General features: G+C 37.4%; 1 protein-coding gene across 1 annotated transcript in view; it reads right to left on the bottom strand.

The window, feature by feature from the left end:
- Positions 1-14,676, bottom strand: part of adck1 (aarF domain containing kinase 1) — a 149,328-nt gene that overhangs the window by 19,748 nt on the left and 114,904 nt on the right. The window contains exon 9 of the mRNA XM_065248784.2: positions 14,378-14,575. Coding sequence (XP_065104856.1) covers positions 14,378-14,575 — 198 coding nt within the window. The remainder of the gene's footprint in view (positions 1-14,377; positions 14,576-14,676) is intronic.

Below are 14,676 nucleotides of genomic sequence, written 5' to 3'. Positions count from 1 at the left end.
TTCATATGTCCCATTTAAAGTCAGAAATTACAGAAATAAAAGAGCCACAATGTTTACACTATTTATAATTTAAAATTTATGAACACCTTATTGACTTTGCACTTCTGTACATTAAACTAGCACAGGAGAAACTACTTTAACCTTGAAAAATGACACACTCAACCTTTAGGTTGCACTTCTGTTTACACAGATTTTCCTGATCTCTTATTTTATCTCTTCTTTCACGTCCTCCGTTTCTGATGGGCAAGCAAAAAACAACCGACCACAGGAGGGCCGGTCATGCTTTTATATGGGTTTGTATAGCAGACAGGCTGAACAGCTCCATGTCCTCTATCCCTGCAAATATATACAGCTTTAGGGCAGCTATTAAAACACATGGTGCTGATCAGTGAGGACAGCGGTTTGAACAGTCCAAAAAAGCTCTCCCCTGGGACAACACAAAGGCAATTACACAGGAGAGATGCTATTCTTCCTGCCTGCCACCACAATTCATTATTCACATATAATTCATTCAGGACCCCGAGCTGACCGGATGGCCTTAGCAGGCAGGGATAATGAGGGATTGCTTTTGCCAATTGGCCCTTAACAAACTAACTACCAATTTAAAGGGCAGCTGTGATGTTTATCAAAATGTGTGTGTTACGAAAATAGATGAATAAATAAAACTAACAGGTAAGAAAACATATATGCCTGCATAAACATGACTTGAACTGACTTTTAAAATGTACAGATTACTCCGAGCTTCTGACCTATCCTAAGGCCCAGAGATGTATATGAAAGCACAGTGCTTGGTATTTTAAGATGATGACATATCTGCTAAGAACTTAAAAAAATCTAAGTAAGACAAAGACAAAACATTCCACTTGAATATAGAGAAAATACTTCAGCACATACTTTCTGAACAATGCAAATAGCTAAATAAATAAAAAAATATAATTAATTAATTAATTTATATATATATATATATATATATATATATATATATATATATATATATATATATATATATATATATATATATATATATATATATATATATATATATATATATATATATATATATATAAATTCCACTTTTAATAAGTATTATAAGTAGTTAATTAATTACTGATAATTCTTCTAATATTTTTGACTTGCTAGTAGTAGTACTAGCAGTATGTGTCAAGCAGAAACGGTAAACACAAAGTTGTTTCACATTCACTGCTCCAGACGTCCTCTGGGGTTTTCGTTTTCTCTTAGCATTCTTTGCTTCAAAGCTTGGTAGTTACTCTTCCATTTTAGCATAAACACAATTTCAGATAACGGACCCGGAGTCAACAAAAACACTTTGATTAGGACCGAGGAGACACCTCTGGAGACAAAGATGTTAACTGAGGAGACTTCTCCTCATCTGCTGCTAGAGGACATTGATTGAAAGGAGCTTATTGTGTTTCACCCCAACAAATAAAACCGATGGGAAGCACGGCTCCTTACATGCGATAAACTTTATATCTACGTACAGACAAGTGCTTCACTCATTGAAAAGTGTAGGTTTTTGTGAGTGATATCGATCTCTCAATATTTTGAGGTCTTATGTTTGGGTATCATGATATCATGTTCCCAAAACTGCACCAGAGTCTGCTGTTGTCTTTTATACAGGTGGATTGTCAGAGCTCCGATAGTTCCTATCAACAATGGATCAACAGGACCTTAGCTTTAACTTGACACATTTTTTTTAAAGATTTATACTGTATTCAGCTTCTGGGATTTTCATCCTTTAATCTAAGTTAATCTCAACACTTCCTCCCATATATATGATTAAAACATTCTGTTGGTTCTAAGGGGCATTCTTCCGATCTCTATCGTGAAGCCAACACGGAAGTGACTTAAACTGCAATTCATCGACTGGCCACTAGAGGCTCCAAAAGGGAGTCAATTCTCATAAACCCCCATGTTAAAACGGCCCACTTTACAGCAGAAATAAATGTGTTTACAGCCTGGTACAAAAAGTGGTTTGGGTCTGTACAGCTCATTGAGCTCATCCGTTCAATTATATTTACTCTTAAAGTTCTGCATAATTAAGGACGTGGCCACTTGAGTGATCCACCCACTTCCCATCTCTTTACCCATTTTGGTTATTTGCGATTGATGCACTGTGACGCGATGCCAAAATGGCGAAGGTAGGCTCTGCCAACTATTGGCTTCAAAAAAGCTCTTCACAAACCTATGGGTGATGTCATAGACACTACTTCCATATTTTTTACAGTCTATGGTTGGTTCACATAGTGTTGGTCTTTCTGTGACAAGTCACATTATACAAGACTATATATATATATATATATATATTATACAATATAACTACTTGTTATTATATTATATATATTTACTTTAGCTGGGTTTCACAGACAGGGTCACAAGAAGTACACATAATTCTCTGAAGTACACGTCTGAAGAGAAACAAGTAGGCAGCAGCTCGATCAGCTGTATTTTTCTAGTTTGTCTGGAAAGAAGATGTGTTATCTTCTCTGTCTTCCGCTCTCACCATCTCTTTTCGAGTTTTCGAGCCCCCACCCCAACCCTCTCCAGAAGTGATTGCAGCTCTCAATTCAGTTGCAAAGCGAGCGTTTCTCCGGCACAATGAATGTAAATTGCATTCATTTCAATTTCGGCACTAATGTACTCGATGTTTGTTCCTGTTTCACGGCAAAACAAACAAAATGAAACGCTGTTCCGTTCGGTGGCTTGCAAGATTAGGATTTAGAGCATATTTTGGAGCCAAGTCCCTCCGCCATCCCTGTTAGAGACTCGAGTTCATTTGGCCGCTCTCCCAAAGATGATTATGTTTTGTCTAATCAGGCATGTAATTAGACTAAACATTTTAAAATTGTACAAGTTCCTTATAGCTTTAAAACTTTTTAGACAAAAAAAAAGACAACAGCAAAAATGCACCTGTATCTCAATACTAGGGATTTTAAGGGGGTAAGAAATCACTGCACTGTCAGAGTAAACATAAAAAAAAGGTACAAAACTATACCTTTTCTGTCGCTGGGTGGTACCCCCAAAGGTTAATTTTTGTACCTTCAACAGATTGAAATGTTGTACTTTTTGGGGTACAATATTATACACCAAGGAAATTTTGTGTACCTTAAGGGACAATTTTGTACCAGTTAAAATTTAGGGGAACAAAACAAAGGTAGCCTACACAATAGATCTTTAAAGGAATAGTCCATTTTCTTAAAAGAAAAATCCAGATAATTTACTCATCACCATGTCACTCGAAATGTTGATGTCTTTCTTTGTTCAGTCGAGAAGAAATTATGTTTTTTGAGGAAAACAACGCAGGATTTTTCTAATTTTAATGGATTTTAATAGAGCCCAATACTTAACTTAACACTTAACAGTTTTCTCAACGAGTTTCAAAGGAATATAAACGATCCCAAACGAGGCATAAGGGTCTTATCTAGTGAAACTATTGTTATTTTTGACAAAAAAAAATATATGCACTTTTAAACCACAACTTCTCGTCTAGAAACGGTCGTGTTGCGTCATGACGTCAAGAGGTTACAAAGGACTCCGCCCAGGTGTTTACAAGTGTGTTGAAAGAGGACCGTTCCTATGTTGTTGTATGTCAACTGATACTAATTAATGTCTTTGTGTCAGTTTATTGTTTACAATGGTCCGCAAATGTGCGTTTTATACATGTAACACGTGACCTCCCTACGTCACTACGCATTTACGTTAGGTCACGCTGGACCGGACCTAGACAAAAAGTTGTGGTTTAAAACTGCATATTTTTTATTTTTCTTGTCAAAAATGACAATCGTTTCACTAGATAAGACCCTTATGCCTTGTTTGGGATCGTTTATAGTCCTTTGAAACTCCGCTGAAAAAAACTGTTAAGTGTTGAGTTAAGTATTAAATGTTGGGCTCTATTAAAGTCCATTAAAATGAGAAAAATCCAGCAATGTTTTCCTCAAAAAACATAATTTCTTCTCGACTGAACAAAGAAAGACATCAACATTTTGGATGACATGGTGGTGAGTAAATTATCTGAATTTTTCTTTTAAGAAAATTGAATATTCCTTTAAGTACAGTAATGTACCCAAAAAGGTACAACATTGTTTTATGCTTAGTTTACCTGTAAAGGTACAAAACGGAAACTTATGGCAGTGGCTCCCAACCTTTTTCACTTCAAGGCCCCCTAGTTGCCCACAACAATGTTTTTTCCACATAAAATTAAATAGAACTTGAAATAACCAGACAGATGTATATTCGCTACTAAAATGGGGAAAAAACATAAGAAACATCATGGTTTTTGCTTGTTTAGTTTATTTTAAATGGACACTTCACATTTTTCCACCTCCCCTAGAGTTAAACATAAAATTTTTATCATTTTGGAATCCATTCAGCCGATCTCCGTGTCTGGCGGTATCACTTTTAACATAGCTTAGCACAATCCATTGAATTTGATTAGACCAATCGCGCTCAAAAAATAACCAAAGAGTTTAGATATTTTTCCTATTTCCTATTTATTTTCCTTCTGTAGTTACATCGTGTACTAAGACCGCCGGAAAATTAAAAGTTGTGATTTTCTAGGCCGATATGGCTAGGAACTATACTCTCATTTTGGCGTAATAATCAAGGACTTTGCTGACGTAACATGGCTGCAGGAGGCGCAATGATATTACGCAGTGCCCGAAAATAATCCTTTGCTCTTAAAGGTTACCAAGGGGACTATTATATTTCAGTTATATCAATGCGCCTCCTGCAGGCATGGTACGGCAGCAAAGTGAGCATATTTTCAAAAAAAGTGGGGTGTCCCTTTAATGCTTGTGTTGTCAAATTTTTTACAATTTGAAGTCTTCTTGAGCCCCCTTTGGACATCTGCTAAGCCCCCCCCCCCCCTGTGGGCCCCGGCCCCCTGGTTGGGAAACACTGCCTTAAGGGGGTCGGAGACCGGACGAGAAGCTCCGCTTTACGCGTAGGACAACTCATAGGTTTTGTAGGTATTGGAAATGCACATTAAATAGTGCAGCTTAGTCTGATAGCGTTTACTTCAATATGCAAAATATGCGTTTGCAGCCTATGTAAATGGTTAACAATTTGGGACAAATATATTTTATTTTATGTTAAATTATGCGAGTGGCGCAACAAGGATTTAGGTAGCGTCCAAAGACACAGCGGACAGACCCCGCCTGTCGCATGTACATTCATAGAAAATAGTGTGTTCAGTTTTTAGATTCATGGCGCAACTCGACGCGGCGCTTCTTGTCCGGTGTGCGACCTTCTTTAGTGCAACTGAAAGTTTTAAACCTTTTCTGACAGTGAGCATGCTGCATGGAGTCTGTGAGGTGAAACATAAAATAGTGAAATATATGTCAAACATGAATTAAACATTACCGTGCACTTGATATTATTTATGATGCTGTATTTTGAATAAAGCTGAAGCTTTAGCTGGGATAAACTCTGTTGCTGCCTGTTAGTAACGGTTGAATATTGCTTAAACTGTATGTTTAGAAAGACCACGATGGTGGGATCATCACAATAAAATGTTAGTAGATATTAAGTCAGTGCTAGTTGACAACAAGTTGCAAAGTTACTTACAGTATGCCATCTAAAATAGAAATAAAGTGTTACCCAAATGAGACCACATTCATTATAGATAAATAACAGAACTCTTTGTCAGGGGGAAATAAATAAGGTAATGTATAATGTAATTTTCATATACAGTATACATAAAGTGCATGATGTGTACACAGAAAAATGAACAAAGCAGTGATAAAGATTAAAAAACAGCATGTTTGAAATAAAAATAACATTCAGCACACAGTCAGATTTGTACAGAGATCTAGAGAACAGGTACAGGTAATTGCTGAGGTAGACCCGCGTCTGATGCAGAGAGCGAGCGAGGCCTATTATCTGTGGAGGTCTGGCAGACGAGGACCGTGCTCTCTCTAATGAGGGGCAGGCCCGTATTGACCAGCACTCCACTTCACTTGCAACACTAATGGTGTGTGTTTATCAAAATGTTTGAGTGGTTTTGCCTTTACTGCACTTCAAATGCTGAAACCCCGTAGCTCTGGTTGAGTTTTGAGTATGTGTGTGCGTTTATGAGGACTGATGGAATGAAAGCTACTGTCAAGAGAAAAACCACAGGTTGAAGAAAATAAGTGTTGGTTTTTGATATCGATCTAATCTTGTGAATTTATACGATCATTTTTTAATACACAATGCGTGTGTGTTTGATAAAGGCCTGGAATTAGTTCTTCTGACCAACACAAAAAAAGAAAATTCTGCCATTATTTACTCACCCTCATGTTGTTAGAAATCTGTATACATTTCTTTGTTCTGATAAACACACAGAAAGATAGTTTAAGGAATGTCTGTAACTAAAACGATCAGAGGCCCCATTGACTTCCATAGTATTCTTTTTTCCTACTATGGAAGTCAATGGGGCCTCCGACCTGCTTGGTTACAAACATTCCTCAAAATATCTTCCTTCGTGTTTATCAGAACCAAGAAATTTATACAGGATTATAACAACATGAGGGTGAGTAAATGATGACAGAATTTTCATTTTTGGGTGAACTATCCCTTTAAAGGTTCTACTTGGAACCATGAAGTCTGATAAAGTATATTTTAATAACCTTTATTAAACAGTTTATTACATTTTGATTAACATTATTCATTAAAACAATAATAAAAATGAGTAGGTCTCTCTCTCTCTCTCTCTCTCTCACTCTCTCTCTCTCTCCCTCTCCCTCATAGATTAGAAATTTAGAAATAAGTGACTATTTGAAAAATTTCCATACTACATATCCATACTGTATTGTCACCAGAAGCTTTGTCGTTTTAGCTTTAAAAGTTTTAATGACACACACACACACACACACACACACACACACACGCACGCACGCACGCACGCACGCACGGACACATATATTCTTTTTTTTAAATACAAACAGATAATACAGGAAATATGTGAAATACACAATTTGTGGAAAAAAAATGTACAGAACAAAATGGCTTTGTCTGGCAAAAGTCAGTTTTTAGTGTAACCTCTCATGGTACTTTGCACATATTGAACTCTTTTGAGGAGACTTAAAGGTGCAGTGTGTAATTTTTAAAAGGATCTCTTGACAGAAATGCAAAATAATATTCAAAACTATATTATCAGGGGTGTATAAAGACCTTTCATAATGAACCGTTATGTGTTTATTACCTTAGAATGAGATGTTTTTATCTACATACACAGAGGGTCCACTTACATGGAAGTCGCCATTTTGGGCCGGCATGTTTCTACAGAAGCCCTTAACAGACAACAATTTTTACTAAGTTGTGTCCGACGATGACATATTTGTCCGGTGGCGGCTACCGTAGCCTCTCTATGTGTTTCAAAAGTGAGGGGTGAGCAGTGGACTGAGCCGTTGGCTGCAATTCGCAACCTCACCACTAGATGCCGCTAAAATTTACAAACTGCACCTTTAAGTCATTACATGAAAATAAAAATTTAGGTTTAAGAGATCCTGCAGGTTCCAGCTATTGCTCAAATGTACAGTATATTTATTTGTTAATCTGTTTTTTAAAGAGCACCTATTTTCCGACTCACGATTTTACATTTTCTTTGGTTTTGAAAGTGTGTATTAGTACCTGTTAACGATATGCAAAAGGTACAAACCCCAAAGAAAACAATGACTCGAGTTTTCGTCTCCAGCGTAAATCTCTTTTCTTGGACTTACAACAAACACACGGATTGTAGGCAACAGTTTACTTCCTGGGATTGGTGATGTAGACAAGACCGACATTATCATAATTCCTCCCCCTTTGGACTCACAGCCTGCAAGTTAACTCCTGTCAGCATTGCATTGTGTTCGAATCTTTCAAACATGGTAAGGAGCGTCACGTTTCCGGCTAACGTCAGAGGTATTCAGGCCAATCACAACGTACAGATTAGCTGGCCAATCAGTGACACAGCGCTTTTCAAATCAATGAGTTTTGTACAAAATCAATGCGTTTGAGAAAGGCAGGATATCTGGGGCTACAAAAATGTACGAGATGTGGAAAATAATGTATTTTTTAACCATAAACCACGCAAAAACTTTATTCAAAATACACAAAATTATGTTGTTTTTAAGCAATAAAATAGGTGCACTTTAATGCTGCATACAAAGGTCCTGCATTTTCAGGTGTAATATAAATAAAGAAATTATTATAAATGGTCACTATACCATTGCAAAAACAACCAATTTAATGGTTGCATGGTACTGTAAAGACTTTTGCACAGTACTCTATATCGTTAAAATGCTGAAAGCACATGAATAAAGTAAAGTTGCTGTTTGCAGATTTATTGCATCTCTATTCACTGGCAGAATGGAGCTTGTCTGACTCTCCAGCTGGTGTCTGTAAAGACAGGTACATTAATATTGATAGTCCTGAACAAAGCAGGCTGACTGTGAATAGGTAACACACTAGACTGGACACAAGAGTGTTTCGATACTGAGAGCCCTTCAAATGGTCAGGACTGCACCTGTGATCTCAAATCACACAATGAGTGTGTCGTACTTAAGCACACCACACAAACACAGACACAAACTTGTACACCTGCTTGTAATGATATGTAATGACTTTCATGATTTTTTGTAATTACTACACCCTTTATAAAGTTACTACACCCGTATGAAACGCTTTTCCTAAAAAGGAAAGTGCTCTGTACAGGTCAAGCTGTCAACATTGAGTTAACAATGATAACATCTGAGCACTGAAGAAACTGACATTTAACCTTCTGAGAACTGTGAACATGTGATGTATAGTCAGGACTGAATACTGTATGATCTTATAGTTCAACATGAGATTTTTATGATATACTTTTGTGAGCATAAATGGCCAGAAAAACAAGAAACTTCAATAGCAACGGCCATTAAAAGCACTTGACCCCAAATAATGATGATGATGATGGAAGTCATGATATTGAGCGAAGTTCGTTGTGTATTTCTGAACATTTGTGCGTCACTGTCTATTCAGCTAAAAGCAATGACATGGCACCTTAACAACAAATAAGCACATGCACGTGATGCTCTCAAACAAAATGAATATCTGTTTGCCACATCATGCCTGGATTAAAAGCATTCAAGCTCATGCTAAAAGTCAAAAGGTCTTTTTAACATCAGTCTCCCAAAAACACCCTTCACAAGGTTGCAAAATTGACTTTTCGTCGCTGTCCTTCCTGAAATCTTGTATCTCCATATTTTGTGAATTTCATTTTTTTGTCAAAACTTATTATTAATGGTCACTCTACGTTTGTCAGTAGATTTTGCTAATAATCCATCAATAAAAAGTATTAAAAGTGCATACAGTGTTTATTCTGTTTCTTGAAAAAGAGTGAATTTGGACATACAAGCTTTCGGAAGGACAGTGACATTTGTTTCTACTTATAGATGTAAAAGTAAACAACCCTAATGACTCTTAACTTAACCATCATATTGACACACTGTCCAGCTCGGTGGTTTAAGTCAAAGACTTTCAGTTTAAAAGCTTTCTCACTAGCCCATGACTGGACTGTACAAACTGTGTGAAACAGACCCTGGAAGATCCCACAAATCTGTCTATACTATGTCGGAAACCTGTCTGGTACCTACTGTACAGTGACGATGCAACTTATTTATCCCAAATTGCCATTGGACACATGACTAAAGAAGACCTACAGTTCATGTAGTCATGCATGGGTAAATTATAATGTGCAATAGCTCAAATTAAACTTAAAGGCAACATCAGGCACAAAGAAAACTTTGCCTACCGAATAGGAGGGTGTTGTCACGAGGACTAAAGTGCTGTCCATTTTTTTTTACGTGTACGTGAGGGTCCATGTACGCGTGACGCATTTTCGTTTTCAGAAGAGTGCATGCATATTGTACGCACACTGCAAAAATTTTAAAACCCCGCGTACATTTTATGTGTAGGTTGCGCATGTGGCTACAGGATAATGTAGTACTTTATAGCCCAGGAGAGTCAGTCCCTCCAGAAAAACGTGATTATGCAACGCATGATTCAACGCATAATCAGCCAAAGTCTGCATATTTATGCGGGGGCCGCATTTTTTCAAATACGCAGCACTTTCGCCGCATAAATTACTAATTTCTGCACGCAAAATATGCGAGGCTTGCGTGATTTCATAATCCCCACATTTTGATAGTAATATCTTAGCAGAAAGTTGAAAAAATTTGCATTTACTTCACACAAGCACAGCAATGTCCCCTGTTGCCATGGGAACGTGATGAAGCGACGTGATTATGTGACGTGAAACATCATTGAAAAGTTCCCGCAGTTTTTGCAAGTTCCCGCAATTTCATTGAATAAAATTGCATAAATATCTTGCATATTCCATTGCATTTTTTAAGAAAACGTGCCGCAAGATCAAGGATTTTTGTCCCAAATGCATTTTGTCGCAAATGCGCATGCATTGTATGACTATGTGTGAGTCAAACTATACTTTGCAAGGCTATGCGTTTGACTGTGCACGTATGTTCGCATACACGTAAAGAACAGACTATTCTCCAGGCTTTTATAAGAGCACCTATTATCCGATGCATGATCTTACATTTCCTTGTAGGAGACAGAAGCTATATTTGTTATGTAAATTTTTGCATTAATAATAAATTATGCACACTTGGGGGTTGAATTCACTACCCAAACTATCACCACAAAGTCTTTTACGTCAAGACACAATTGTAAAAATTCTTTGTCTTCTAGTCTAGAACGTCAAAAGCACTGAGTTCTGTTGTTGCAGTCTTTCCACCCATTATTGTGTGCAGGCAATACAATATGTTCTTATCTCTCCATTGTTATGCAAATGAGGCAGCATCCCTTTCTGCAAATGCCACAGCTGTACATGCGAAATCAGCCTTTATAACCGACTGTAATTATAGAAGACCAGACTACTTCAAAACATCCTGGTAATTTGATGATGTCGCTGGGAGAAACTGCCGCTCAGACGTTTGCGTTTCGGTTTGGAGCATCAGACTCTTCTAGAGGAGTATAGAGGAGGAAAGAGGTACTAAACCCTGGTTAAAAAGCACATCCGATGTAAGTGGCCATGGACCGGGCCATAATTATCCCCGCCAAGGCTTCTGGGTAATGAAACAACAAAGAAAAGCCACCTGCAGGAAAGTGCACTCAAATGCCACACGCTGACATGACTGACAAAATAGGCTTAAGTGGAAGGGCTCCTTAAACTGATGTGAATCTGAAAACAAGCAAGCGGCGAATCCGCTAGCAGTCAAGTGCTGCTGGATCCTGTTTGGCTTTGTAAAATTAGATAGTACAATAAAGGTGTGCTAGCTTCAATACAAACTACAACTAGCTTATTATTCAGCTTTACGACCAAACTAGGAGATAAATAAGGTATTATAATAACAACGAAAACACATCCCTTTAAAGGAAAACACCACAGTTTTTCAATATTTTACTATGTTCTTACCTCAACTTAGACAAATGAATACATACCTATCTTTTGTTCAATGCGTGCACTTAATCTTTGTATAGCGCGTCATGAATGTGTTAGCATTTAGCCTAGCCCCATTCATTCCTTAGGATCCAAACGGTATGAATTTAAACGCCACCAAACACTTCCATGTTTTCCCTATTTAAAGTTACATGAGTAGTTACATGAGTAAGTATGGTGGCACAAGTAAAACTAAATTTTAAATTCACCCCTGTTGGATCCTAAGGAATGATGGGGCTAGGCTAAATGCTAACACATTCAAGACGCGCTCTGCAAAGTTTACGTGTGCATTGAAAAAAGATAGGTATGTATTAATTTGTCTAAGTTTAGGTAATAAAATAGTAAAATATTGAAAAACGGTGGTGTTTTCCTTTGACTTATGATAAAGCATTTCAGTACAAATTTCTTTGTTAATGCTATTAACATAACTAATAACAATCTAATATATATCATGGTTGTGTATAGATACTGTATATGCAATAAGTTTCACTTTTAATGAGTATTCAGTAAAACTGTTACAAATATTACAGCTTTAATGAGAAATATTAATGCTAGCAAATATAAAAGCTTTCAAACTCATAAACATTATGTCCTGATGAAATACACTTGTACTACGGCACAAGCTGTTTATACATCCTATAAAAAGTTATGTAATACAAGTATAAATAAATGTCCCTGACACCTTCCAGATGGCCAAACCTCCCCACAGAGGCCAGCTCAGGCCAGGCCATGAGAGCCAGACTAAAAGAGCCAGACTAGCCTCCAGAAACCCTCGGTCACTCTGTAGTGACCCAACACCAGACCTCTGACCATAGGGCCATCCGACTCGCCACCTGGACTGTTAGTTTGTTGTAATGAGAGGACAGGGAGACCTTGTGCTTTTCTGTGGTTAACAGATGTGATAGTGGTTGTTTTGTAACTAACAAGGTACTTAAACACACTTAACTTTTTGAAACCTCAGACTTCTTTAATTTTTTCAGTTTTCAGTCTGCAACAGTGTCTATGTTTATGTTTTTCTAGTTCCCTGCATAGTGAAGTTTACCTTTAAAAAATTTGCAAACATTACTTAAAACTAAAATACATGACTAATCACAATTCTTGACACAAAGGATTTATTAAAGCCTTTGTTTTGAAACTTTATGCTTAAAATAACAATAAAACTTTACAATAAGGTTGTATTTGTTACCATTAGTAAATGCCTTACAGTAGCTGCCATGAACTAAGAATAGGGAATATAGTTTTTCAGCATTTATTAATGTTAGTTAATGCCAATACAGCTTTTTGTGTTAGATTATTGTGCATTAACTAATGTTAACAGTTACAACTTTTTTATGTTTTAAAAACATATTAGTAAATGCTGAAATAAAAATATACTAAGATTAATAAATGTTGTAATGTTGTTTGGATAAAAGCATGCATAAATGTAAATGTAAACACAAACTTAGTTTATGTATAAAATTTCTTTACATAAAAAAAAAGGATGAATTGGACTAAGGGGGTATGCACACCAGCTTTTAAATATGGCTGAAACCTCCGGTGGACGCCGGCTGATTGCTGTTACTTCTGCTTTGTTTATCAGTCACTTAACAATGCGCCGATTGGTCGGAGCCGATGGTGTAGTGGGCAACGCTCCGACATATGGTGCAAACGCACTTCCGGCGACCTGAGTTCGAGTCCCGGCTCGAGGTTCTTTGCCGATCCCATACCCCTCTCTCCACCCTCTACTTTCTTGTCGTCTCTCAAACTTCTGTCTATCAATAAAGGCAAAAATGGCCCAAAAAATAAATAATAATAATGCGCCGATTGATTGTTGTGATATTTGTCCCGCCCCTCCTTCACTGTGATTGGACAGCCGAGTGACATTGACGAGCTAAGCTTTTCACACAAAGTGAAATATTTTTCACCTCTCGGCGCTCAGGGTGGACAAAACCCGCCAGAAGCTGGCTTTTTGAAAAGCGCCACACTTCCATTGGAAACCATTATGCCAGCCACCGACGTAAATGCTTTGGTGTGCACGCAACCTAACTGAGAAAAAAACGGCAAAAAGTATCCAACATAAAATACAGGGGAACTTAACAATGCTGTAGAAAGCATCCCAGTACGCATTTCATAATGCTGGTTGAGAGAGCACAAAGTGTGTTGTAAGTGCGGTAATCTATAAGAAGGGTGGCTGAAAACTGACCACTTACAACAATATATATCCATTAGGATATGTTTTAAAAACAAGTTGGTATAGCGGTGACACAGTAAGTGCACTATTTATGGTTCTAAACCTTCGTTCACTGGGATTAAACTGACGTGTTGTCACTTATACAGCCAAAAACAATAAAAAAGCGATGTCTGTAGTCACTAATGATTGATTTATATTATAGATTTTTCCACCGATAGTCAATAATTCAGACTGACATCGATACCAATAGTTAGGTGGTTATGTTAACTTGCATTACCTAAATTCTGAAGATTACATTTTCAGAATGTTATTCATTCATATAATGATCATTAATATTGAACGTTAAACTAGTGACGCATTTTCTATACACAGAGCTCAAATTTATTGCATTTTCTGTTCTCTTTTGATCTACAGGATATATCGGCCATGACTATTAGCTGTTTTTAAACTACCGGCTGAACAAACAAATAATGTGCTTAAAAAGAGAGTTTGAGCAGATGAATGTCTGAATGAAATCCATCAAGCAGTTGCAGCCGGTGGTAGCGTCACCGCTTGTCCTTAATCACAAATACGTGACCGTGGGCTGTGGGGGGCAGCTTTTCCCATCACAAATATGTGATTGCATGGCTCAAGAGGTTAATAATAATAATAATAATAAATAAAGAAGGTGTGTCCATTCTTTTGGTTGGCAATGTCAAACTAACAGTAAATTTAAGACACTAAACCATTACCTCAGATTGAGTGACAGGGGTCTGACTGATGCCGGTGTTAACTGACTTCCAGGAGCGGGCGGTGAGGATGCATGCAAAAAGAGGGTAGAGATCGCCTGCACCCAGCTGCCTGCTGTAACGCTCAATGCCCTTCATATCTCCTCTTATCAAACTCTGCCATAGCTTGCAGTAGTTGAGCCTGAAGTCCTGGTTCAGCACCTTGGACAGGGACACAAACGTTTCACCATTAGTTTTTTGGATCCATTACGGGTCAAACTAGACTAACTTTAACTTAGATAAACATAAGCATGCTGCTTCCT

This window comes from Paramisgurnus dabryanus, chromosome 17, assembly GCF_030506205.2.
Source record: "Paramisgurnus dabryanus chromosome 17, PD_genome_1.1, whole genome shotgun sequence".
Taxonomy (NCBI): domain Eukaryota; kingdom Metazoa; phylum Chordata; class Actinopteri; order Cypriniformes; family Cobitidae; genus Paramisgurnus; species Paramisgurnus dabryanus.
This window is presented reverse-complemented; position numbering and strand designations above follow the sequence as displayed.